At 48.7% G+C, this 26,900-nt stretch overlaps 1 protein-coding gene across 1 annotated transcript in view; it reads left to right on the top strand.

The window, feature by feature from the left end:
• Positions 1 to 26,900, top strand: part of DNAI4 (dynein axonemal intermediate chain 4) — a 641,148-nt gene that overhangs the window by 210,738 nt on the left and 403,510 nt on the right. The window contains exon 7 of the mRNA XM_086953805.1: positions 2,795 to 2,959. Coding sequence (XP_086809931.1) covers positions 2,795 to 2,959 — 165 coding nt within the window. The remainder of the gene's footprint in view (positions 1 to 2,794; positions 2,960 to 26,900) is intronic.

Below are 26,900 nucleotides of genomic sequence, written 5' to 3'. Positions count from 1 at the left end.
CCAAATAGGGACCCTTGCTTCTAATCAGGGTAAGGGGATATACTTCTAAAATAACCCCTGCTCACCCCCTTGGCAACTTGGCATGAGCAGACAGGCTTATCTCAGAGGCAGTGTGTAAAGCATTTGTGAACACATACAGTAATACAGTGAAAACACTACAAATGGACACCACACCAGTTTAGAAAAATAGCAAATCTTTATCTAAACCCATTAGACTGGATACAATAAAAATCCAACATACAATACTCTGGAAAAATAGTCTTTGTGCAAAATAACCTTTAAATTGCTGGAAAATGAATAAAACACAGTTCTTCCGACTCGGTAGCTCCTTCTGGGGTCACTGCGATACTGAATACGACAGAGTCTAACAATTCCAGCTGACTGCGTTGTTACGAGCCAGCTAAATCCGCGACAGACTCAGACAGAGTACCTCTCCTGTTGCGACCAACACGTCGGTGTAAGTCGGTCGGGTCAAACATTGTGTTGCGGCAGGCAATGTCCCTACGATTCGGTGCAGGCAGTGGCTCGTTGACGGAGTCAGTGAGACCAGGGCTTGCGTTGAAGGGTGCCTGCGGTGCTGGCATGTCACAGAGTGGCAACGGAGCCTTTCGATGTTCGGGGCGGGCAACGACGGAGTCAATGACTTCCTTGTAGTGTGTAGCGAAGCGTTGCGGAGTGCGGTGCCTACAGGATGCGGTGCAAGCAGTGGCTCATTGACGGAGTTGGTGAGACAAGGGTTGCGTTGCGAAGCAAGGCGTTGCGATGTGTTGCGAAGCAAGACGTTGCTCTCGGTGGTGCTTTCAGGACACAGAATCCTGCGACGGACTCGATGACCGTGTTGGTTACCCTTTTCTTCTGCGGAGATGATCAGAGACGGTGCCCACAGACACGGTGAGGTCTTTGCTGTTCCTGAAACCTCTAGAACAGGGGGCAAGCTCAGTTCAAGCCCTTGGAGTTCTTTTCTTCAAGCAGGGGGACGAAGCAAGCAGCAAAGTCCTTTTCTCCTTTCCTTGGCAGCAACAAGCCACTGCAGGCCAACTCCAGACAGCAAAAGGCACAGGGGCAGTGTTCTCTCCCAGCTTCTCCGGCTCTTCTTCTTGGCAAATATTCCTCTTGATTTCCAAGAAGTGATCTAAAAGTCTGGGGTCTGGGTTCCTCTTTTTATACACACACATCCTTTGTTCTCTGAAGGCAGAGAGTGTTTGTACCCTGCCAAAACCAGTTCTATCCTCACTGGTGCAGCCTCCTGGCAGAAGGTGGAGACAGCATATTTGAAGGCAGACAAGGCCCATTCAGGTAAAAGGAAATCTCCTACCCCTACTCTAAATGCAGCCCAGGTCTATTCAGCCCAGCCCTCTCAGGCTTTAGGAGCCACTGCCCCTCTCCAGCCTCTGTCATCCAAAAGCCAGACATGCAATACAAAAATCTAGCAGAGGCACACTGGATAGTTAGGCAATAAAATACCCACTTTCTAAAAATGATATTTTCAAACACAGAATGCAAAAATCACCCTCACTAAAAGATGCAGTTTAACATTCTGAGTTCAAGCATATTAAACTTTATTTTCCTACCTCGTTCCTAGGGCCAGTTATGTTTATAAGATGTTATAAACAAACTCCCCATTCTGTCCTTGCAATAGTGAAAACGAAATTGGCAGTAATTCACTATCAGGACATGACACACACATCAGGGTATGTCCTACCTTTCACATACTCTGCACCCTGCCCACAGGGGTACCTTTGTCCTACCTTAAGGAGGACTGATATGTAAGAAAAAGGAAGGTTAGGGCCTGGCAAGTGGGTGCACTTGCCAAGTCAACATGGCAGTACCGGCCTGCACACAGGCTCTGCAATGGCAGGCCATAGTTAAATATATAGGCTGCTTCTGTGGGTGGCACAATCAGTGCTGCATGCCCACCCGCAGCATTTGATTTACAAGCCCTGGGCACACACGGTGCACTGTACTAGGGACTTACTAGCAAATCGTAAAGCTAATCATGGAATCATCAATCCATAACAGTAATTTACAAAGGGAGCACTTGAACTTTGGCACTGAACAGCAGTGGCAAAGTGCAAAGCATCTGGACCAGCAAAACGAAGTCCAACACACAGCAAAACCACAGGAGACAAAGGCAAAAAATGCAGGGGAGACCTACGACAGTGGTGCCAGGTCTAACATACATGGTAACAAACTCCTGCTAAACAGCACAAAACTTCATAACTGCTGAATAGGGACAACACATTGTACTCAGGTGTGACTTCAAGTTCAAGGACAGCGCCTAAAATGCACACTAAATATGAAATAATACCACTGGAATTGTCAATCTTAAATTGTCGATAATACTCCTGTGATAACCAGTGGTCTGACTTACAACCTTGCTCTGGAAGCCTATGTATCTCCATCTTTGAATATGGATGGCTGTGTGCCAGGTGGACCATGTGCGTGGGAGCATGTAGATCTGTGTGCATGGGCGTTTGCTTGTCTCCTGGCCTTTGTGCATGAATGGTTGTACATGTGTACCTGGATGGCTTTAGGTACCTTGCTCTGTCTGGAAATTTGAATGTGTCATCTATGTCTACTGTGGTATTTGACAGAACAGAACGTGTTTGTAATGTTTCACTTTCCAGAAGTTGTGGTTTATTTCCTATTAATGAAGAATAAGTTTGAAAACGGTTTCATGTGACAAGCAATTGGGAATAAAGAGAACTGTCATTTTTGATCTTTTTGTATTTGTGTGAATAAACATGGCACTCACCTCTGTAATGCATTTATATTTTGTTATATGTTTTGTTAGCCATAATGGCCAATGTCTGGGACCTGTATGATTCCATGAATGATTTGGCAAGTGAGGTACCCACAAAAGCAATAACCAGAAGCAGCAAGTCATCGGGAACCATGACAGGCAGTAGATCGAATGTAAGCAAAGCTGTTGAAGGAAGCACAATGACAAGTAAATCAGGTGAGTGTTTCTTTCCGATTGCTTTACTGTGTGTTCTTTCTGGTCTCCTTGTAAATGTGATCTTTCTGGGCAAAGAACAGCTAGCTTGCCACAAACTACTTGGTTTTAGCAGCCTGTTACATGTTTCTAAGTCCAAAGAAAAAAAGTAGGTGGAGTGTAGAAGAAAATTAGTTATTCCCCGGGTTAAAAACTGTGTTATCCAAGGCTATTGTCCCCAGGAGATCGGATCTATAACTCCAAGCATGAGTGTGTATTGGGTCTGTGGAAGTGACATAAAGGCAAAACTGGCTGTAAGTCAGTTTTGGCTCATGCAACACAAAGTATATTTGTTGGACCCGACCCTTTAGGCAGGTTCAACCCGAGACTTTTTGCTTTTTCCTAGCCTGTTTCTGGAACCTGGTGGTGGTGATTTTAGGCCTCTGCGCACTTTTTCACTGTGGTACAGTGTAAACTGCTTGAGCTCTCTGTGTATGTGTGGTGAGTGACCTGCCCTCCCATAGGAATGAATGGGGAATATGTATGCCCATGGTAGTTCCTGATGTGTGGGGAGTGCAGGGGCGAGTTTGGTATGAGAGAACTCGTGAGATTGAATGCTGCGTGATGGTATATGCGGCATGACTGTGTCTAGTCTAGAAGTGCCACTTTTAGAGGTTGGCATATTTGTGTAATTTGTGTCTGGCGTGTGATTGGCTGGTGAGCCTGGTCCAGGAGTGCCTGGGCCTGCTTGTGGATTGACTGTCTGGTTTGAGGGTGACAGGGGCTGGAGAGCCCAGGAGGTTGTCTGAGTCAGCCCATGGATGAAAGGCAGCATCTGATGCCACGGAAGTGGGAGGAGATGGCACCTGATAGTGAAGGGCTGTGCCTGCCTGACCACAATGCTGGCTCCACCCCCCCTCCCCCCCCCGCTGGGCGACTGTCACCTCTGTCCCTGATACTGAAGGGACTTCCCTATAACCAGTTCTAGCTGGTTCTCACACTGCCTGCACAAAGACTTCAAAGACTTTTCCCTGTATAAGAAGGGGCTGTGTCCCCCGCCAATTTGTTCTTGTTTTTGGACTTGAATCTTGCCAGGGGCGTGCTGCTGTAGGGGTCCAGGGAAATCCCTGGGCTCTGCCCATCCCCTGGACACCTGATGGACTTTCCTGGATAACTGGACTGCTGAAGGACTTCCTGGGACCCTCTGCATTGCCTGGGGTGATGGGAGACTTTGTTTTGGCCCTGGAAGCCTTGTCCTGTAATGCCCTGGAGCTGCTGGGACCCTCCTTGCTGTGGGGGTCCTGTCTGGGGCGTCTTTGGTGATTTCAGGGCTCTCCAGCGCCTTGTGTGCGCTTTTCATCCTGATTGCTGGCAGAGCGCTGTGGCTATCCCGTGGGGGAAGCGCTCCTGCCCTTTGGGTGGCCCGAGTGCTTCGTGTGCTCTTTATTTTTATAACTTCGGGTGCTACCCCGTGTATGGCGCCCTAGCGAGTACCTACGTCGCTTCTATCGTCTAATTGATTTTCGAGGGTGCTTACCCCTCTCTGTGCCCGTTAAAACCACCGCCGCGGCCCTCGCGCCGCCAAAACAGGAAGGCAGGCACCAAAGCGCCTGACTCGGGGCGGGACTTCCGGTTTTGCGGGGAAGTCCCGCCCGCTGCCGCGTTGGGATTGGCTGGTGTCCCGAGAGGAGAAGCATGGCGGCCGGTGAACTGGGCTCCCGTGTGCTGAGAGAGCCCTGCAGCTAGAGTAGAGGAAGTCGCCTGCCGTGTCCATCCCTGGGCTCCTGAGTGAAGGGGGAGCCCCGGGGAGGGAGAGAAGTCCCGTGCCGCCTGCCCAGGGAAGCGCCGCCGAGGTCTGGTGAGTCTGGGCTGGGCCGGGTGAGGCGGGGGCAGTTCTGTTGCTGCTCCGTGAGGGAGCAGATGGATTTTTGTGGTGCCGTTGGAGGCACTGTGTTAAGAGCGGCCCCGTGTGGCAGTGGGCCGCTCCAACGAAGTGGATGGTTGCACGGACCTGGAGGGGCCCCCGCTTTGTCCTTTAGGGGAGGGTGGTGCCGGGGCACGTTGCCGGTGCCCGCCCCCTACCCCTGCACCCATCTTCAGAGCGTCCCCGATGGCAGAGGGCCGCTCCAACGTGGGGGCACAATTGTTTAGAGAGCTTGTGTGGCTCAGAGGGCCATTTTTGTGTTTAGAGCCACGGAGGCTCTAGGGGACATACATGATTTACGAGCCCAGCGAGGCTCGAGGGCCATATTAGATAGAGGGGGCGTCGGGGCACATTGCCGGTGCCCGCCCCCTCCTGCCTGCGCGGGATCTGTTCAGACCCTCGAGGGCTCCAGGGGCCCATAAATGTTTAAGAGCCTGTTTGGCTCCAAGTGCGCAGTTCAGAGCGTGTGTGGCTCCCATAGTGGGTGCAGTTTGCGCCCAAGGGTCAGTGAGGACCCTGTCGCAGTTTCTCTGATGATTCCCAGCTGCCCAGCAATTAGTGGGCAGCTGCACCGTTTAGGTCTTCGGATTTCACAGGTGCCCAGCAAGTAGTGGGCACCTGCTACGTTTAGGCTTGTGCTTGCACTGGCGCTGCTTGGCAGCGCACCCTGACATTTGGACACAGGGCGTCTGAGCCCCAACAAGGCCAGTTGGCCTAGGGACTGCCACAGAGGGTGGCTTATGTAAGTTTTGCGCAATGTGGTTACCTGCTATGTTTAGGATGGTAATTGCCTACTGTGTGTTTTTGCGCTATTGAGTTATGGTTTGGCACCTCTGAATGTTTTTATGCATCATGTGTCTTCCTTGATTTTACACCTCTGAATGTTTTTTTATGCATCATGTGTTTTTCTTTCCCTGCGCTGCACCTCTGAATGTTTTAGGCGTCATGTGTCTTCTTGCGCTGCACCTCTGAATGTATTTTATTGCATCATGTGCTTTGTTCTTAACACCGCTGAATGTGTAGGTTTATGCATCATGTGTTTCCCTTTACTACTCCTCTGAATGTATATGTATGCATCATGGGTAATGTGTTCTTTCCTAGATCCCTAAACACTGTGTGATACTTAGGTGGCTGTCCTTACACATCTGAATGTTTTAGGCATCATGTGTTTTCCTTTATTACTCCTCTGAATGTGTTTCATGCATCATGGGTAATGTGTTCTTGTTTATACCCCTAAATGTATTTTATTCTTAGGTGGTTGTACTTTTTAGTACAGGTGGTCCTAGTGAGGTCCTGGTACCTGTTCCCAGTAGTTACTGGATGTGATTTGTAACTGTTATTTTGTGCTATACTTATTCTAAGTTCTAGAAGTGATTTTATATCCTATATTCTATTTCCAAAAGTGTTGATTCTGACAGTGGCCTATGTGGCCCTGTCCTGTGCATAATCCCTTTTGAATATTGCCCGTGCCAGTTGGCACCATGTATATTGTGTGATACTATCTGATGTGTTTTTACAATACAAAAGTTATTTTATAAATAACCTTGTGTGGAGTTCCTTTTGTGGTGTGCCTAGTATGTTGTTGCTGTTGTGTGCTGGCGCAAATGCCTTACACATTGCCTCCGAGTTTAGCCTTACTGCTCGTGCCAAGCTACCAAGGGGGTGAGCAGGGGTTATCTTGGCGTGTGACTTCCTTGCCCTGACTAGAATGGTGGTTTCTGCCTGGCTTTGGCGTCAGCCTTAGTTTACCAGAAATAACCAGTTCTAACATTGTTGGTCAGCGGTGCGGATTTGGACTTGTGTTTGCACAGTGCCACAGCGACAACTGGCTACATTACAAAACTCTGCAATTTTTTTAAGAAAGTCACATGTTTGGGATTATTGTTTTTGATTTTTGTTTTTCCTCAAGAGTGTCATTTTCAAATGTGTTTCTGCGCTTTATGTTTAGTGGCAGATGAGAGAAATTGACAGGGCGGGACACCAGTAGAGGGGGAGGTTCCCATAGATTAGGAATCCCTTGCTGGGTCCAGTGTCCAATCCTGTTCCTGTCCCTGTGTGGGTAGCTGGAAGAGAGAGAGTGTGAGGAGAAATGACTAGCTCAGGAGGGTGGTCATCGCCTGAGTGCAGTGTGTGTGTCTGGATTCCCCAGTCTGGCAGGATCCAGTGGTGGCAGCTAAAATGTGTCCAGTGCGTGTGAAGTCCCATTCCCAGTTCCAAGAGTATGGTGCCTGGTGCTCAGTAAGAGGGGTACAGGTTAAGAGTCAGAGGCAGTGAGGAACTGTCTCACCAGCCTGGAGGGGGAGTGTGTGGATGAGTGGTGTTTTGAACTGGAGGGGTTGGTGTGAGTTTATATAAGGAGCTTGCACGGGAGGTGTACCTCTGGTGGTGTGCAGGAGGTCCTGCAGAGGCACTGGACAAGAAGGTGGATGTCTGGCGGTGTGCTAGATGTCTTGCAGAGGCATTAGGGAGTGGTTCCAAAAGGAGTGGCTTGAGTATCTGATGATCCTGTGTAGGAGAAGAGGTTACTGTGTAGCCCAGCTAGATCCCAGTAGAAAGGGTAGGGTGTAGGGGCTCACGTTCTGTCTCAGTGGAGGCGGAGTGAGTGTGGGACGACGGTGTGTCCTACGTTGGCCCGAAACCCTGCCTAAGGGCCTGGAGGGTTCCCTAAGGGAGCGCCAGGTCAGGGGCCTACGCTGTACTTACAGGTCATTTGAGGAGGATCTTCCTGTGTCTAGAGGACGGGGAGTGTCGGTAACCAGAACTCCGGCGGTCCTAGTGTTGGGCAGTACTGCTCCTAAGTAGAGGGTGCAGAAGTCCTGGCTCGCTGAGCATTTGACCGTCTAGAGTGCTTGACCATTTGTGGGGCCTCTGGAGGTTGTTCCCCGAGGAGGGGGGAGGCCAGGTTCAGGTTCAGCCTGACCTGGAGGGAAGGGCATCTGTACTCAGTGTCCTGACCGGTTTTGGCTTCTGGGGGTACCGCTCCAAAGTGGGAGGGTGCAGAACTCTGGAAGGGGGTGCAGAGGGACGGTGTACTTCTGACCCCGGTGCAACCTGAGGGTTTAGATCCTAGGTTGGGAGATTAGGAAGCTTCCAGGTCAAGAGGAATCTCTACCAAAGTGGATCAGCTGAAGAGACTGAGGGGGATGCCCTTGCTGTGTGATCTGGGGCTCACCTGCAGTTTGTTGTTTCCACTAAGGTAAAGGAAAGGGGACTTTGCTGTATGCTGTGTCCCCCCACCTGCTTGAAGAGGAACTGTGCTGTGTGCTTTGTACCTCAGAAGTGGAATAGTTTCCAGGTGGTAGACCAGTGATGGAGTGAGGTCCTGATCTGGTTGGGGAATTGTGTTCTGGTGAGTGCTTCTCTGTGAGGTTGCGGAAACCCAGAAGCAGAGGTAGGGTGGGGCATTCTTGCCCGTGACCTCTGGTCAGCCTGGGGGTGTGGACCCTAGGTTGTTGGATCAGTGGTAGTTGTAGCTACACTGAGAGAGAGAGTGGAGAATGGCTATTGTGTGCCACGGGTTACTACCCCCCGCTCTGTGGATTGGTTAGGACCTGTGATATTTGGATGGCCTATGGCCTGGTCTTGGCCGTGGATGACTAGGGCGTACCAGTGGGGTATCCAAGTTGTGTCAGAGAGTTCTGGTTTGGAGGTAACCAGGTGGGTTTAGAGTGGCGAAAAACCGGAAGGTGTCCCTGCCGTGCGGGTCTGTGTCCATGTTTTGTTGCCCAAAGCAAGGAAGCCCATCAGTGGAGTGATTGGTCTACCCTGCGTTTTGGCTTGAAGGGGGTTGTGTTGGACCCGGCCCTTTAGGCAGGTTCACCCCGAGACTTTTTGCTTTTTCCTAGCCTGTTTCTGGAACCTGGTGGTGGTGATTTTAGGCCTCTGCGCACTTTTTCACTGTGGTACAGTGTAAAGTGCTTGAGCTCTCTGTGTATGTGTGGTGAGTGACCTGCCCTCCCATAGGAATGAATGGGGAATATGTATATAACTTTACATTCTGATGCTATGAATTACGAATCATTATGTATATATTATGTAAATATTTTCTCTGTGCTATTTAACTTTTTTGTATGTGTAACCTATGAAATGTATCCTGTGTCTTTTTATGATTTTTTTGAAATCGAATAAAAGTGATTGACTGACTGACTGGTATGCCCATGGTAGTTCCTGATGTGTGGGGAGTGCAGGGGCGAGTTTGGTATGAGAGAACTCGTGAGATTGAATGCTGCGTGATGGTATATGTGGCATGACTGTGTCTAGTCTAGAAGTGCCACTTTTAGAGGTAGGCATATTTGTGTAATTTGTGTCTGGCGTGTGATTGGCTGGTGAGCCTGGTCCAGGAGCGCCTGGGCCTGCTTGTGGATTGACTGTCTGGTTTGAGGGTGACTGGGGCTGAAGAGCCCAGGAGGTTGTCTGAGTCAGCCCATGGATGAAAGGCAGCATCTGCTGCCAGGGAAGTGGGAGGAGATGGCACCTGATAGTGAAGGGCTGTGCCTGCCTAAGCACAATGCTGGCTCCACCCCCCCCGCTGGGCGACTGTCACCTCTGTCCCTGATACTGAAGGGACTTCCCTATAACCAGTTCTAGCTGGTTCTCACACTGCCTGCACAAAGACTTCAAAGACTTTTCCCTGTATAAGAAGGGGCTGTGTCCCCTTCCAATTTGTTCTTGTTTTTGGACTTGAATCTTGCCAGGGGCGTGCTGCTGCTTGGGCCCAGGGGAATCCCTGGGCTCTGCCCAGCCCCTGGACACCTGATGGACTTTCCTGGATGACTGGACTGCTGAAGGACTTCCTGGGACCCTCTGCCTTGCCTGGGGTGATGAGAGACTTTGTTTTGGCCCTGGAAGCCTTGTCCTGTAATGCCCTGCAGCTGCTGGGACCCTCCTTGCTGTGGGGGTCCTGTCTGGGGCGTCTTTGGTGATTTCAGGGCTCTCCAGCGCCTCGTGGGCGCTTTTCATCCTGATTGCTGGCAGAGCGCTGTGGCTATCCCGAGGGGGAAGCGCTCCTGCCCTTTGGGTGGCCCGAGTGCTTCGTGTGCACTTTATTTTTATAACTTCGGGTGCTACCCCGTGTATGGTGCCCTAGCGAGTGCCTACCTCGCTTCTATCGTGTAATTGATTTTCGAGGGTGCTTACCCCTCTCTGTGCCCGTTAAAACCACCGCCGCGGCCCTCGCGCCACCAAAACAGGAAGGCAGGCACCAAAGCGCCTGACTCGGGCGGGACTTCCGGTTTTGCGGGGAAGTCCCGCCCGCTGCCGCGTTGGGATTGGCTGGTGTCCCGAGAGGAGAAGCATGGCGGCCGGTGAACAGGGCTCCCGTGTGCCGAGGGAGCCCTGCAGCGAGAGGAGAGGAAGCCGCCTGCCTTGTCCATCCCGGGGCTCCTGAGTGAAGGGGGAGCCTCGGGGAGGGAGAGAAGTCCTGCGCCGCCTGCCAGGGAAGCGCCGCCGAGGTTTGGTGAGTCTGGGCTGGGCCGGGTAAGGCGGGGGCAGTTCTGTTGCTGCTCCGTGAGGGAGCAGATGGATTTTTGTGGTGCCGGTGGAAGCACTGTGTTAAGAGCGGCCCCGTGCGGCATTAGGCCGCTCCAACTAAGCGGATGGTTGCACGGGCCTGGAGGGGCCCACGCTTTGTCCTTTAGGGGAGGATGGTGCCGGGGCACGTTGTCGGTGCCCGCCCCTCCCCCTGCACCCATCTTCAGAGCATCCCCGATGGCAGAGGGCCGCTCCAACGTGGGGGAAGAATTGTTTAGAGAGCCTGTGTGGCTCAGAGGGCCCTTTTTGTGTTTAGAGCCACGGAGTCTCTAGGGGACATACATGATTTACGAGCCCAGCGAGGCTCGAGGGCCATATTAGATAGAGGGGGCGTCGGGGCACATTGCCGGTGCCCACCCCCTCCTGCCTGCGCGGGATCTGTTCAGAGCCTCGAGGGCTCCAGGGGCCCATAATTGTTTAAGAGCCTGTGTGGCTCCAAGTGCGGAGTTCAGAGCCTGTGTGGCTCCCACAGTGGGTGCAGTTTGCGCCCAAGGGTCAGTGAGGACCCTGTTGGAGATTCTTTGATGATTCCCATCTGCCCAGCAATTAGTGGGCAGCTGCACCGTTTAGGTCTTGGGATTTCACAGGTGCCCAGCAAGTAGTGGGCACCTGCTACGTTTAGGCTTCTGCTTGGACTTGCGCTGCTTGGCAGTGCACCCTGACATTTGGACACAGGGCGTCTGAGCCCCAACAAGGCCAGTTGGCCTAGGGACTGCCACAGAGGGTGGCTTATGTAAGTTTTGCGCAATGTGGTTACCTGCTATGTTTAGGATGGTAATTGCCTACTGTGTGTTTTTGCGCTATTGAGTTATGTTCTGGCACCTCTGAATGTTTTTATGCATCATGTGTCTTCCTTGATTTTACACCTCTGAATGTTTTTTATGCATCATGTGTCTTTCTTTCCCTGCGCTGCACCTCTGAATGTTTTAGGAGTCATGTGTCTTCTTGCGCTGTACCTCTGAATGTATTTTATTGCATCATGTGCTTTGTTCTTAACACCGCTGAATGTGTAGGTTTATGCATCATGTGTTTCCCTTTACTACTCCTCTGAATGTATATGTATGCATCATGGGTAATGTGTTCTTTCCTAGACCCCTAAACGCTGTGTGATACTTAGGTGGCTGTCCTTACACCTCTGAATGTTTTAGGCATCATGTGTTTTCCTTTATTACTCCTCTGAATGTGTTTGAGCAGGGGTTATGTTGGCGTGTGACTTCCTTGCCCTGACTAGAATGATGGTTACTGCCTGGCTTTGGCGTCAGCCTTAGCCTACCAGAAATAGCCAGTTCTAACAATATTTTTATAAAGTTCGTGTTCAAGTAAAATGATAAAAAATATAATTTTAACAATGCAATGTAATTTTTAAAACTAAGGGCCAATGTACGAAAGCTTTTTGCATTTCTTAATGGGCTGAATCACAATTTTGGCCTGTTAAGAAAGGCAAACAACCTTATAATATGTACCAAAGCCAAAAAACGGTTGCAGTTCTACCCAGTAGAAATCGTAAATTGCAACCGTGATTTAGGTAATGCAAATAGGGATAACCTATGTGCAATTCCTATAACACATGTACAAATCATTTCCTTAACCCCTTGCCTGTGGGACTGATTCCCCCTCTGTGCTGGGGGAGGAGGGCCGCGCACAGTGCCCCTGTGCTCATGACGAGCTCAGCTCGTCATGAGCCATGGTGGTCGTATGCTCATGACGAGCTGAGCTCGTCATGACCACACCCGTTTCTTTAGAACGCTCGCACAGCACGGGAATTAGCACCGCGTTTAAGCGTTCTAACGCTCATGGCGAGCTGCACACGGGGACGGTGGCTCATGACGAGCTGAGTTCGTCATGAGCATGGGAGGGGTTAATGTGAATTGGGCATTTAGGAAATGCTATTAAAATGCTATTACAGTCGACTCAAAGTCGATGGTAAACATGTGCAAAATTAAAAGAAATGCATTTAAAAATGCATTTTTTAATGTGACATGAAGCACCCCTATGGCCCTTGGACATATGTGCACTTACATGCGCACTAAGAATTTCAAGGGGATGCCTCCCTGGAGGCCTTAAGCCCAGTTGAACTCTTGGGTTTGGATTTCCTAAATTGCGAAGATTTCCTATTTAGCCCAATACGTTGAAAGGCAATAGCATTTCCTATTTGCGAATTCCTGATAGCAAGTTCTACAATGTAGGAATCGCTATAGGGAATCACAAATTTAGTTTATACCATTTTGCTTCTTCTAAATAGCAAATTCTACAGAACAGCTATTTAGGAAAAACAAATTTAGACTTTCGTAGATGCGGCCCTACGTTTCTTATTACAGGGCAGGCAGAGCAGAATTACAGAATGGAATTCTATTTTCACTGACAACGACTGACTCATTGACTAGGGGAATTTAGATGTAGGAACACTAAACCCAATATTTTCAGCTGGTAATTTCGGACAGTAAATTTTAATGAGGCTGTGACTGCAGTAGCATTTAAGCCTTGTCCTCCGGTCCCAGAAAAAACTATTCTGCCCATTCCACTCCCTTAACAGTAGCTTAGCACAGCACACAGAATCCTAATGGCAGTGAAGGGGGAGACAACAACATACATGATGGCCTTTCTTACACTGCACATCTGAGTTTGATCAGAGGAGAAGTCTGTTGTCCTGCAGATACTCCTGAGAATAATTTCCTGACAGTTTTGTTGGGTCAGAATCTCTTATCTTTTAAGAGTAAAAGTTGTATTCTGATTTGGCATTTTTAAAAATGGAATCTTCTTAGTATCGACCACGAAGCTAGATGTATTTGGTGCAGATACCAGCTTATTTCTGTTAGAGTCCCCTGAGATTTCTTGGTATCTATCAATAATCGAACAGTTTGTCTTTCTGTGCTAATTCTTTCATTCCGATACTACGCAATGTCATCTTGAATAGAAAGGTTAGTTATGTCAAAAAAGAATTTTAGAATTTTGCATCTATTTTATTGCCATTTTTAAAACTTATTTGAATAATATCAGTAATAAGTGGTGTAAGGAAATGGGAGAAAGTATTTAAATAGCACAAATCTCACGTTGTCCTCATAACCTAGAGCATTTGCTAATACCTGCAATGCTGCAACAAACAGAAACATTTCACAAATGGTGGCCCATGTACATCACTTGTATGTTTATTTATATGAAATATTGCACTACCGATTCTGCTATAAACATAATTCAATTTATATTGGGATGCTTGTTAGTCAGAGTCTTGAAATTGATAATTTTGGTGTATGGCATGTCAGTTCCAAGCGAAGAAAGAACCTTTCTACATAAGAACATGTGTTGGACCCGGGGTCACCGGTCCATCTAGGGTAGCCTGGCACAGAGTGATAAGACCTATCTCGAAGGCAATTGTGCTATGCTTGCGTCAGACTCACCACAGTAACCCAGCGCCCACCAACCAAAAATGACACCAAACCTTGTTAGAAAAATGAGAAATGCTTTATAAAAATTCCTTAAGTTAACGTATTCCGTTAAGCATGTTTTCAAAAATCTTTATTCGGTTATTCATACAAAACAACCCTAAAATTACATTTGATAAAAACACGGATAAAATCAGAGATCTAAAACCACATATCCAAAGGTATCAGTCACAGTTAGTCAAGTACAGTATTAGCAGCAGTTCTAAGCATGTATCCTTTAAACACATCAAGCACTTCCACATTTGATTACCTGCATCATTTAGAACACAACATTGCATTTAGTTCAAGAATCTTGTTCCCCAGAGGAAATGAATTCAGCAAAACCACTTAATACTCTAAATTTCAGGCAGTTACTTTTGCAGTTTAAATAAAATTAAGCAGGAAATAAACACAATACATCTATTCAGGGAAGCAAGATTGTGCATTACTACAGCAAGGAAACCATATTGCATATCTCTTTTAGTAAAGTTGGTCTACGCGTTGATGTAGCAGGTGCCAGAATTATATACTCCTGGTAAAACAAAAACGGGCATTAAATTCAGTCAGTATCATGCATTTTATCTCGTAACCTGTAATGCCCTGGCTTCTGTTTAGCTTTAGTGTTGAGCCAGCAGCAGTTTCTATGGATGGCGGATCCCTAGTTCCAGTAGGGTAGTTTTTTCAGTTTAGGCTCCCTTGGCCTGCAGACCTCTGTCTCCAGGGTTCAAGAATGTAGGCCATTCACTAGCCCCGTGGAGATTTCTCCAATTTCGTGTCCCCCATCAGCCCCCAGATCCCTGCTTACTTGTGGGATTGATGGTATTAGTTTCAGAATCAGCCGTCACAGGCAGCTGGGGAAGATTATACCATCTCTGGCAGTCTTTTGATTAAGCGTCTCCTCCCTCGCAGGCAAGGCCGACTTACACGCTGAGCCTGCACTGAGGAGAGGACGCTTCCTCTACAATGCGCAACTGAAATTGACTTGGTTCGGCCACCTACGAAGGCAGCCACTCCTTTCCTCCGAACAGCCGCGCTCCACTGGGCCTGCGCGGGAGAGAGGCATCTGCGATGCGGCGCCGCCCCCTCAGGGAAGCCGTCAAGCCCTCCTCTGGGCCTGCGCTAGGGACAAGACGCCTCAATGCTGCACCGCCACTTCAGCAACATTCACCTCAGCGAGAGGCAGCGGTACAGGCGGCAAATCTACCACCGGCTCCTCACCCTGGGAGGGAGTCAAACACCCATATGGGCACCTCTAGCCCCAATGTCGCAGGTCAGGCGACCTCCCCCAGCAAAATCCCAAAAAGGGTGTGTGACCTCTGCCCAGCCCTCCTCGACACAGGTGAGAGGGGGCAGCCAGCACAGGAGGGGGGATCGCTAGAGAAAAAGGGGGAGGGGGTCAAGTTTTCATAGTCTCTTCTTTACACCCGGAGCTATCTAGCGTCTTCAGGGCAGCTCTCACTCCCACAGATCAAAGGGGCAATACTTTCTACTCAGCACGAGCCCCAACCTTTACTCAAAACCACTCAGTGAAGGGACAGTTCCTCCTTTTTCGTGGAGACACCGGAGCAGGGTTCAACAGGAAAATATCTAGGCAGGGCCAGGTCTACGGGTAGAGGGGGGATGACAGCGGCACGGAAAAAACCCTCAAGAGAAGTCAACCCTCTCAGTGCCCCATCCCCCCTGACGTGACAGCCTGCACTCCAGCCAGCCCTACAATGCTCAAAATGGCTGCCCAGATTCTGACCTTATATACCCTAGGCCCAGGTCAATAGAATGGGCCAGAAGGTTCTAGATCCCTCTAATACTAACCTATGGGCCAAGCTCTGAGGTAAAACCTGGCAGGCCACCATTTTTTGAGGGTACCTGCCCTTTCTCTATTTTACAAGAGCACCTGCGCTACATTACTAATAGGTAATAATGAGGCGCCCAGAGACCTAGGGTAAACACCAAAAAGGAAAAAAATGTAGTGGACACACAAGAAAAATGCAGAAGGCAAAAAGGGGATAAAAAATAATAATTAGAAGGGACCACCCAAAGGGCTGACATGACAGGTCTAACACGCCTCCCCCCCCAGCTGAAAGTGGGGAGAGCCACCCAACCCCTTGGGAGTTCTCTTCACTAAGGCGGAAGTACCTTGAGAGACCGTCTGCGATGGCGTGGTCCACTCCAGGCCGATATTCCACTCTGAAGTCCATTCCCTGTAGGGAGATGGACCATCTTAACAGCTTGGGATTCTCGCCCTATTTTTGCATCAGCCAATGAAGGGAACGGTGGTCAGTTTGAACAAGGAAGTGCAAGCCAAACAGATATGGTCGCAGCTTCTTCAAAGCCCACACCACCGTAAAAGCTTCCCGTTCAATCGCACTCCACTTCTGTTCCCGGGGAAGCAGTCTCCTGGATAGGAAAACAACAGGTTGGTCCAGACCCTCCTCATTGAGTTGCGATAACACTGCCCCAATGCCATGCTCTGATGCATCCGTTTGGACAATAAACTCCTTGGAAAAATCAGGGGCCTTTAAGACAGGAGCCGCACACATTGCTTGCTTTAGGGTGTCAAAAGCTCGTTGACACGCCTCCGTCCAGACTACCCTACGAGGTTGTTTCTTGGATGTAAGCTCAGTCAAAGGAGCCACAATCATGCCATATCCTTTGACAAAGTGCCGGTAGTATCCTGTGAGGCCCAGAAAAGCTCGGACCTTGGTTTGGGTCTTTGGGGGCTCCCAGGCCATGATAGTCTCAATCTTAGCCTGGAGGGGCTGCACCGTTCCCCTGCCCACCAAGTGGCCTAGGTACACCAACGACCCCTGGCCAATCTGGCATTTGCTAGCCTTGATCGTCAAGCCAGGTCAGGTCAGGTCAGGGCTTGGAGAACAGCCTGAAGGTGACAAAAGTGGTCCTCCCAGCTGCTGCTGAAGACTGCAATGTCATCTAGGTAAGCAGAAGAGAAGGCCTCCATACCGGAGAGGACCTGGTTCACCAGCCGCTGAAAAGTGGCAGGAGCGCTCTTGAGCCCAAAGGGCATCACACAGAACTGGTAGTGGCCCTCAGGTGTGGAGAAGGCTGACCTTTCCTTGGCTCCATCTGTAAGGGAGATCTGCCAGTACCCTGATGTGAGGTGAAAAGTACTCCGATATTGGGCAGCTCCCAGCCAGTCAATAAGCTTATCCGACCTAGGGATTGGATGAGCATCAGTCTTTGTCACCGAATTCAGTCCCCGGTAATCCACACAGAACCTGAGTTCTGGAGTGGTGCTTGGCGGGGCAGCTTTTGGTACCAAAACCACCGGACTAGACCAGGGGCTGCTTGAAGGTTCAATTACTCCCAGCTCCAGCATCTTAGTGACTTCACTGTGAATGCTGGCCTTCACCTTATCTGACAGCCGGTAGGTCTTGGACTTCACAGGTGGGCTGTCCTCTGTGTCCACGTCATGGGTACACAGGTGGCTCCTTCCCGGGATAAAGGAGAACAGCGAGGAATACTGCTCAAGGACTTGTCGGCAGTCCCTCCGCTGTTCGGGAGTTAGGGATGGTGAGAGGATTACTCCTTCGACCGACCCATCCTTCTCTTGAGACGCAAATAGATCAGGGAGAGGCTCACTTTCCTCTTCCTCTGCTCCATCAGTCACCATCATCAAGATGACCCCAGGCCTCTCATGGTGGGGTTTGAGGCGGTTGACATGGAGCACCCGATGGGGCTGCTTGGGGGTCTTAAGATCCACTAAGTAAGTGACCTTGCCCTTTTTCTCAACCTCTTCAAAGGGGCCTGTCCAGCGATCCTGGAGGGCACTAAGGTCTCCAGGCTCCATGACCCACACCTTCTGGCCAGGCTCCAACTCCACAGGGTGAGCATGGGGGTTATACCACTCTTTCTTGACGGCTTGGCTGGCTTCCAGGTTGTCGGAAGCTTGCTTCTACTACTTAGCCATTTGGCTACGGAAAGCCAGCATGTAACTCACCACATCCTGGGGAAGCTTCCTGGGAGTCTGTTCCCATCCATCTTTCACCAGGCGTAGAGGTCCTCTGATAGGGTGCCCATACAGAAGCTTAAAGGGGCTGAAGCCCACTCCTTTCTGTGGCACTTCCCTGTGTGAGAACAGCAGACAGGGTAGGAGGACGTCCCATTTCCTCCGCAGGCTCTCAGGCAGACTTCTAATCATGCCCTTCAAGGTTTTGTTAAACCTTTCCACCAGACCATTGGTCTGGGGGTGGTAAGGTGTGGTGAACCTGTAAGTAACTCCACATTCCTTCCACATGGCCCGCATGTATGCTGACATAAAGTTGGCCCCCCCTATCGGACACAACTTCCTTGGGGATACCCACTCGGGTAAAAATCCCCATCAGAGTCCGAGCCACGGCAGGTGCAGTAACGGTCCTCAAAGGAATAGCCTCTGGGTACCGGGTGGCATGATCCACCCGAACCAGTGTAAACCCGTGACCAGCTGAATTGGGTGGATCCAATGGCCCAACAATGTCGATGACCACCCTTTCAAAGAAGGTGGTAACGACAGGTAGTGGTTCCAGGGGAGCCTTCAGCTTAACCCCTGTTTTCCCACTAGCTTGACAAGACACACACGTCCTACAAAAAGTGTCAGACGCTATCCTCATCTGAGGCCAATAAAAATGGGGGACAAGCCGGGCAAAGTTCTTGTCCTGACCCAGGTGTCCCGCCAAAGGGATCTTGTGAGCCAACTCCAAGAGGAAGGCTCGGTAACGCAGGGGAACTACCAAGGCCCGTGACGAACCGTGCACCGGAGCCTTGGGTTCACTGTAGAGAAGACCATCCCCCCAGTAGATGTGAAAGTTCCCTGTAAGGTTACCTGCTGCCTGGGCTTTTGCCTGACGCCTCAGTCCCTCAAGGGTAGGGCACTCCTTCTGCCCTAGACAACTCTTCCCTGGTAGGTCCTCCTTCCACATGCTATTCTGTAGGGATAGGTAAGTCCTCCAGGGAGACAACATCCCCCTCTGTGTACTCTGGGACCACCACCTCAGGTGTCCCATCCATCTCACGGGATGTGGACGCCGAGGCAGGTTTTCCCTGTCCCCGGATCTTCCCCTTTTTGGCAGCTGGCTGTGCCTTTGTTCCAGGCTCCAGCCCTTGCGAACTCCCCCTCCAAACAGTCGCAGACAGTGTGCTTGCACAGGTCCAACCAGGTGTACCCAGCATCTCTGTATGCGTTCGGAATTCCACCTCTTTCCAAGCATTGTGCTTCAAGTCATTCCCCAACAGACAATCGACTGGCACGGCAGGGCTCACCGCAACTCGTAGGGGACCTGCGACCCCTCCCCACTCAAAAGGAACTTCGGCCACAGGATAGTGGCGTCAGCCATCATGGCGGGGTGGAGTACGTTTGGAATCACCTGCTCTGGGGACACCAACTGACTCCTTACCATGGTCATACTGGCACCTGTGTCCCTCAGAGCCTCCCCTCTCTGGCCATTGATGGTGACCCACTGCCCATACTTGGTGGTATTTGGGGGTACCTGGATCCATCTAACTGTCTCCCAGGGACACTAAGGTTATCCCTGCCCACTCACCTCACTTATCTAAGGGAAATTCCTCCCGAGCACTACACTAGCCACTCCCGGGGTTTTTTCCTCCAGTGGGAGGGGGTGGTCTCTTTGGGCACTTGACATCTCCTTTATAGTGCCCAACCCCACCACATTTATAACAGTGGACAACCCTTGGCTGCTGACTATGGTCAGGATAGGGGGGTTTTTGTGGATTAACCTTTGGAGTGAAACCTGATCCCCTTCCTTGGAAACTGTTTTAGGGGGCTTTTGAGAACTACTTCTTTTTGTCTCCCCCTCTTTCTTATGGGGAGCGCCCTGACCAGTCCTTTGGGATTCCCTTCAGTCCCCTTTGAGGACACCCGGGTACCAGCCCAGATGTCCGCCTCCTCTGCAAGCTTCCTAGGGTTAGTCAGCTTGCTGTCCACCAGGTGTTGACGCAGCTCTGGAAAACATTTCTCGAGGAGGTACTTCTTTAAGAACAAATCATATAACCCCTCGTAATCAGTCACCTCACTGCCTTGTACCCAACCCTCCTATGCCTTTTTAGCGTAATCCAGAAAGTCCACCCAATTTTGTGTAGCTAGTTTGTGGTTGCTCCGAAATTTCTGCCTGTATTTTTCAGGGGTCAGCCCAAACTTTCTGATCAATGCAACCTTCATGGTGGGGTAATTGGTCTGTTCCTCCTGCTCTAAGGCTAAGAGAGCATCCTCCCTACTGGAGGCATATACTTATACAGGCCACCCCCCCAATGATTTTCTGAAATCCCATGGGCTGTCAATGAGACCTCATAGGCAGCCAACCATTTGGCAATGTCGTCTCCTACACTAAAACTGGCGACTACATCTTTGGGCAAATAGGGTCTGGGTTCCCTGGTAATTTCCTTAGGTACGCTGCCATCAACAGCATTACTGGAGGTCCCCATCTGTAGGGCTCTGAGGTCTAACTACCTTAAGCTAAGCTCGTGGGCAAGCCTCTTCTCCTCCCTCTCCTTTTCCAACCTAGCTAACTCCCATTTTAATTGTCTTTCCTCCCTCCTGTCAGCTAACTCTGCTGACGTCATGTTCCTTCCAGATACACTACTGCCTGCACTCGAAGGTGTCCTAGGACCTGGTAACAGATTCCCCCCTTCGGTTTGGTGCAGCATATCTACTTCAATGATGGTGGCACGATCCCCCTCTTCCTCCTCCTCTTTCTCATCTGGGTGAGTTGCCACCCATGCTCTCAAGCTGGTTTGGAGTTCCACTTTCTTCGCACCGCGCTTGAGGAACACCCCCTTCTCCTGGCAAAATTCCCTAAATTGGGCCGCTGTCTAAGTTTCTAACTCAGCCAACTCAAACTCCATTTTACCAGGCGGGGCCTCAGACAGTTAATTGGAGTACTCAAGAAAGAGGCGTCAAGTAAGGGCTACCTCAAACCACCACCAGAAAGGAATTTAAAAAAAACAAAAACGTCCAATTATGGAGATTACTAGGAGAAAACTTCAGGTGTAGGGTACGTGGTGCACACTGAGCCACTGTCAAGTGGACGCAAGCACAAGCCCTAATCCCACCACTGAACACCAATATGTTGCACCCGGGGTCACCGGTCCACCTAGGGTAGCCTGGCACAGAGTGATAAGACCTATCTCGAAGGCAATTGTGCTATGCTTGTGTCACCACAGTAACTCAGCGCCCATCCACCAAAAATGACACCACACCTTGTTAGAAAAATGAGAAATGCTTTATAAAAATTCCTTAAGTTAACTTATTCTGTTAAGCATGTATCACTTAAACACATCAAGCACTTCCACATTTGATTTCCTGCATCATTTAGAACACAACATTGCATTTAGTTCAAGAATCTTGTTCCCCAGAGGAAATGAATTCAGCAAAACCACTTAATACTCTAAATTTCAGGCAGTTACTTTTGCAGTTTAAATAAAATTAAGCAGGAAATAAACACAATACATCTATCCAGGGAAGCAAGATTGTGCATTACTACAGCAAGGAAACCATATTGCATATCTCTCTTAGTAAAGTTGGTCTACGCGTTGATGTAGCAGGTGCCAGAATTATATATTCCTGGTAAAACAAGAACGGGTATTAAATTCAGACAGTATCATGCATTTGATCTTGTAACCTTTAATGCCCTGACTTCTTTTTAGCTTTAGTGTTGAGCCAGCATCAGTTTCTATGGATGACAGATCCCTAGTTCCAGTAGGGTAGTTTTGTCAGTTTAGGCTCCCTTGGCCTACATGACCTCTGTCACCAGGGTTCAAGAATGTAGGCCATTGACTAGCCCCGTGGGGATTTCTCCAATTTTGTGTCCCGCACCAGCCCCCAGATCCCTGCTTACTTGTGGGCTTGACAGTATTAATTTCAGATTCAGCCGTCACAGGCAGCTGGGGAAGATTATACCATCTCCAGCAGTCTCTTGATTAAGCGTCTCCTCCCTCGCAGGCAAGGCCGACTTACACGCTGGGCCTGCGCTGAGGAGAGGACGCTTCCACTAAAATGCGCAACTGAAATTGACTTGGTTCGGCCTCCTACGAAGGCAGCCACTCCTTTCCTCCGAACAGCCGCGCTCCACTGGGCCTGCGCGGGGGAGAGGCGTCTGCGATGCGGCGCCTCCCCCTCAGTGAAGCCGTCAAGCCCTCCTCGGGGCCTGCTCTAGGGACAAGACACCTCAATGCTGCACCGCCACTTCAGCTACATCACCTCAGCGTGAGGCAGCGGTGCAGGCGGCAAATCTACCACCGGCTCCTCACCCTGGGAGGGAGTCGCAACACCCACATGGGCAGCTTTAGCCCCAATGTCGCAGGTCAGGCGACCTCCACACCTCAGTGGTTCCCCAGCAAAATCTTCCCAAAAAGGGGGGGTGACCTCTGGCCAGCGCTCCTCGACACAGGTGAGAGAGGGAAGGCCAGCACAGGAGGGGGGATTGCTAGAGAAAAAGAGGGGGGGGGGTCAAGTTTTCACAGTCTCTTCTTTACCCCCGGAGTTATCTAGCGTCCTCAGGGCAGCTCTCATTCCCACAGATCAAAGGGGCAATACTTTCCACTCAGCACGAGCACCAACCTTTACTCAAAACCACTCAGTGAAGGGACAGTTCCTCCTTTTTCGTGGAGACACCGAGGCAGGGTTCAACAGGAAAATATCTAGGCAGGGCCAGGTCTACGGGTAGAGGGGTGATGACAGCGGCAAGGAAGCAACCCTCAAGAGAAGTCAACCTTCTCAGTGCCCCATCCCCTCTGACGCCACAGCCTGCACTCCAGCCAGCCCTACTATGCTCAAAATTGCCGCCCAGGTTCTGACCTTATAAACCCTAGGCCCAGGTCACTAGAATGGGCCGGAAGGTTCTAGATCCCTCTAATACTAACCTAAGGGCCAAGCTCTGAGGTAAAACTTTGACAGTTGGCAGGCCACCGTTTTGTGAGGGTACCTGCCCTTTCTCTATTTTACAAGAGCACCTGCGCTACATTACTAATAGGTAATAATGAGGCGCCCAGAGACGTAGGGTCAACACCAAAAAGGAAAAAAATGTAGTGGACATACAAGAAAAATGCAGAAGGCAAATAGGGGATAAAAAAAAATAATAATTAGAAGGGACCACCCAAAGGGCTGACAGGTCTAACAACATGGTTATGGCAAGATTGGTTCTGTCGCCATTGTACTGACAGAAAATCATTTGAAGGAGTGGTGGGCCTTGCTGATAGTAAGCTATGTTAATGAAACATGTATTATTAAGAACAGAGATGGACATGCCAGGTTTAGCACCACGTGGATGCTGATAGAACACAATGTCTAACACTTACAACTAAACTCTAATATCAGATGTTCTGTACTTACTTATATGTGTGCAATTTTGAACGTATAAAGTATACTGCTCGTTTGAATTTTTTTTTTCATGTAAGTCCCTGCTTTTTACAACCTTTTGTTTCTTTTCGTCTGTTTTATAAGGCTTTCATCTTTCTACTTTAAGTTATTATTCCTTGTAAACCAATGTAACATGGCATTTAAAAATAATCAAGAAATGCAGAAAGTGCGACTTCAGCCTATGACCTGTTGAGATTTAATTAATATGATATCCAAGTAAATTCTTTACAGAGTTTGACTCGTGACGGATCTTCTGAAAATGCTGCAACTGCTTTTTCCGACTGAGCATCAATCCTGATTTCTTTTAAAGTATGAAATCAGTTTAATAGATCACATAGGTCTCGGTTCTAACACGAATATTTGTTTGTTTCGCCTATTTATTTAAATGTCTTGTTTTATGGTAGTTATATCACCAGTCATTTGCATGAATATGTGAAACATTTTTACCACATTTTTATCCATCAATGATATTGCCTTCTTGAAGTTCTTTCTCCCTATTTACTCTTTTTACACACCGAAAGCCTTCATTGTTGCTAATCAATATTTAAACAATGAAAAGCGGTTTCATACAGATTTATGTTTTCAAAGGCCCAAGCAATCTAGTTGCCACTGTTGAAACCGGCAGTTGTAGAAGCAGGCGACGGTTTCTGATGAGATCTGAGACAAAGTCAGTGAAAAATGTGCTGCTGTGTTCCATTGTGGACTGGCCTTTGGGATAGTTTTGGAATGTGCGACTGCCAGATAAGCCAGCTTAAAAGGCAAGTGTGTTGGCTGTTTTTGGTCCTGTCATGGCCCACATGCTGACCCTTTCAAGCTGGCCCATATGGTAGTGCCAGGCTGCCCACAAGGCTAGTCCAACACCGGCACAGTTTTTTAAATGTGGGCAAAGACAACTGGTCAGGTTTACCTCCAGGTCCTGTAGCCCTAATAATAATGCCACATAATTTCAGTTTTTTTATCTATAGCAGGTCCTCAGTTTTGGAACCAACAATAAATGCTAGGTTGGCTTGCGGGTTGGCTGATGTCAACTTCCTACTGTATATATTGACCAAAAGAGTTCTTGTCTTCCTGAGAGACACAAAAGCATAAATGTCTGAGAGAGCGCAATTTGAATGAAAAGTATATCTGTACCATATTTACAAGCATATCGCATAAACGTAGAAGTTGTAACATGAAGTAGCACTTGTAGCGTATAAGTTAGCCGATGTAACTTAAGTAATAGGAAATTGTATCTGTATTCACTTTAGAAAATGCATTAGAAAGACCGTATATGTAGTGGTCTAATATAGAAATGTGAAAATGCTTAAACGTGCTAAACTGAATATACGTATGCAATTATTAAACGGAGAAAGAAGGTGAAATATAAAGCGAAGAAATGTGCAGACTATATAGCACTATGTAAGAAGTGAGAGTATAAACGCTGTATTTTATGTAACATGAATTCAAGTATAATCACTGATTTGCTAATTTGATTATATATATATGTGTGATAAAGGTTATACTGTGTAGAAGAGTTTGTAGGAATGCTAGAATAGTATGGTCATGTGTGATTTTAACCTAACGGACCAAGGGTTCGCAAGAGTGTAGTCCGCTGTATGTAATTTAGTGGGCTCACAGGAATAGGGGATAGCCTTGATCTGTACGTGCGAGACAAGAGTCAAAGGTCTTGTTAAATTTAAAGTGACAATGCTGGACGAAGTTTATGGCCTAAGTGATATAAGAGACGCTTGGAATTTGGGGTCTTGTTTAGGAGTGACCGTTCACAGGACCAAACGAGGTTATAATCACAACGGTAATGAATGGAGTTCTGTTGAGGTGATAGACTTTGCTCTGAAAGTGTCAACTGGAATGTCAATGAAGTCGCCAGCACGAAGACGAAGATGGCGCCTAAGAAGCAAGGTCAACCTAACGGACGACGCGAAGAGATGAAGCTATGGAAAAACCCAAGAATGAGAGCACGTGAAAATGTATACATGGTGGGCGTCAAGGGGCGTTCCACCCATACTGTGATTGTGTATTTAGGGACAGCACCCTGGGGAGAAGAGTCAGAGCAAGAGCAGATGGCCTGAGGAGAGAGAGAGAGAGAACAGAGCGCAAGAGAACAGTAGGCCGAGGACCCTTAGAGAGCGGATGGGTAGGCAGAGAGGGTACTGTTTCTCGATATAAGTTACCATCAGAGGCTAAGAGAGTTTGAACTTCTTTGGAAGTCAAACTGCTGACACCTTTTTAGGTAAAGAACTTGCGCAGTAGGGATGTCATCTAGCATAGAGTAGGGACAGATTTAACTAGTTATTCTCTTTTTGTAGATGACGCAACGGATCCACTTTGTGTCTATGCTTTTTTTATCTGTTGATTCTGGAATTGATTTTAATTGTATTCTTTTGTAGACTTAGGTTCTTTAGGGAATTTATGTTCCTTTTAGTTCCTGTATACTTGTTGAATCTTATCCTGAGAGGATTGTATATGCAATTGATTCTGATTTTATATTAAACTTTTTAAACTTTATCAGTCGTAAGTGGTTCTTCAGAGTTGCGTCAGTCTATGGGGTTGATTTAACCTATATGGGTTTGCCTTTTACTCAATGACAGAAAATAATCGATCCAAAAGGAAGAATGAGATAGGTATCTAGGTCATCAAAAAGGGTATCAAAATCTCATTCCCCGCAGTTGGTAGCAGAGAAAGATGGTTTTCTTCTTGAGGAAGGCAACCTAGGTTAGGCTTAGATTACCCCAAGGTCCCTAGTCATCGACGACCAGAAGAAGAATCCCTGCCGAAGAAGGTGCTGACGGTGCGAGAGAAAAGCAGCAGAGTCGGTCGAGAGTGAGTATAAGGGTCATGCGTTGCCAGATTGCGGTGTTTTGTGTTGTACCTGTGTTGTAATGTCAAGCGGAGTTGAATGCCTGTAGTGTGATTGAGGGAAGGTTGTGAGCGCGCGCAACCGGATAAAATCTTAAGATCCAGAGAAGGGCTTAAGTGGTTCGGGTCTATCGAACACCCAGAGTAATTGTCCACCATTGTAAAGGGGGTCATGAGGTACCATTGATCGCCCGCAGGACCGATGATAGGGGGAGTGACAGAGTGAGTGTATGAGTAACGGACGCTGGTCGGACGTTTACTGTGTGTAAGTAACCTATCAGTTAAGGCGAGCGTCTGAACGTGAGAGGAAAGACGTCTCGTCAGTTGAGGTGGCAATTACAGTTAGACTGTGGACGTACAGTCAAGAAAAGTGATCGCTTGGACGGAAGTAGTCATTTTTCGGCGTATGAATGAAAACGCATGCAAGACCGTGAGACGAGTTGAGAAAGGAGGGGAACTGCTGCAGAGGGGACGAGTGACGTCAGCGTAGAGCCGCGCTGAGATTGGCCGGTTAGCGTAGAGTCGCGCTGGGATAGGCTGGTCAGCGAGAGCCGCGCAGGGATTGGTGAGTTGTCAGCGGGAAGTAAATAAGGAAGAGAAATAAGGAAAATCGTAGATTTTGAAAATGAAGTGTTTTAAACGTTTAAGGGCGATCTTTAAGAAAGATAGAGGAAGCTTGTATGCAGGGGAAGAAGCTCCACCAGAAGGCACACCAGCTTATTATATGGCTGTGAATGTAGGGTTACACTCCATACTATCGATCTCTGAGTGGAGTAAGCTAACAGAAGGAAATGAGGAACTGACGTTCCCGAGATACGGGACGTTTAGGATAGAAGCATTGAACCAACTGAAAGCGGTAATGCTCGCAACGAG

Source organism: Lissotriton vulgaris, chromosome 1_1 (assembly GCF_964263255.1).
Source record: "Lissotriton vulgaris chromosome 1_1, aLisVul1.2, whole genome shotgun sequence".
Classification (NCBI taxonomy): Eukaryota; Metazoa; Chordata; class Amphibia; order Caudata; family Salamandridae; genus Lissotriton; species Lissotriton vulgaris.
The sequence above is the reverse complement of the archived record's forward strand: the minus strand, read 5'-3'. Positions and strand labels throughout refer to the sequence as shown.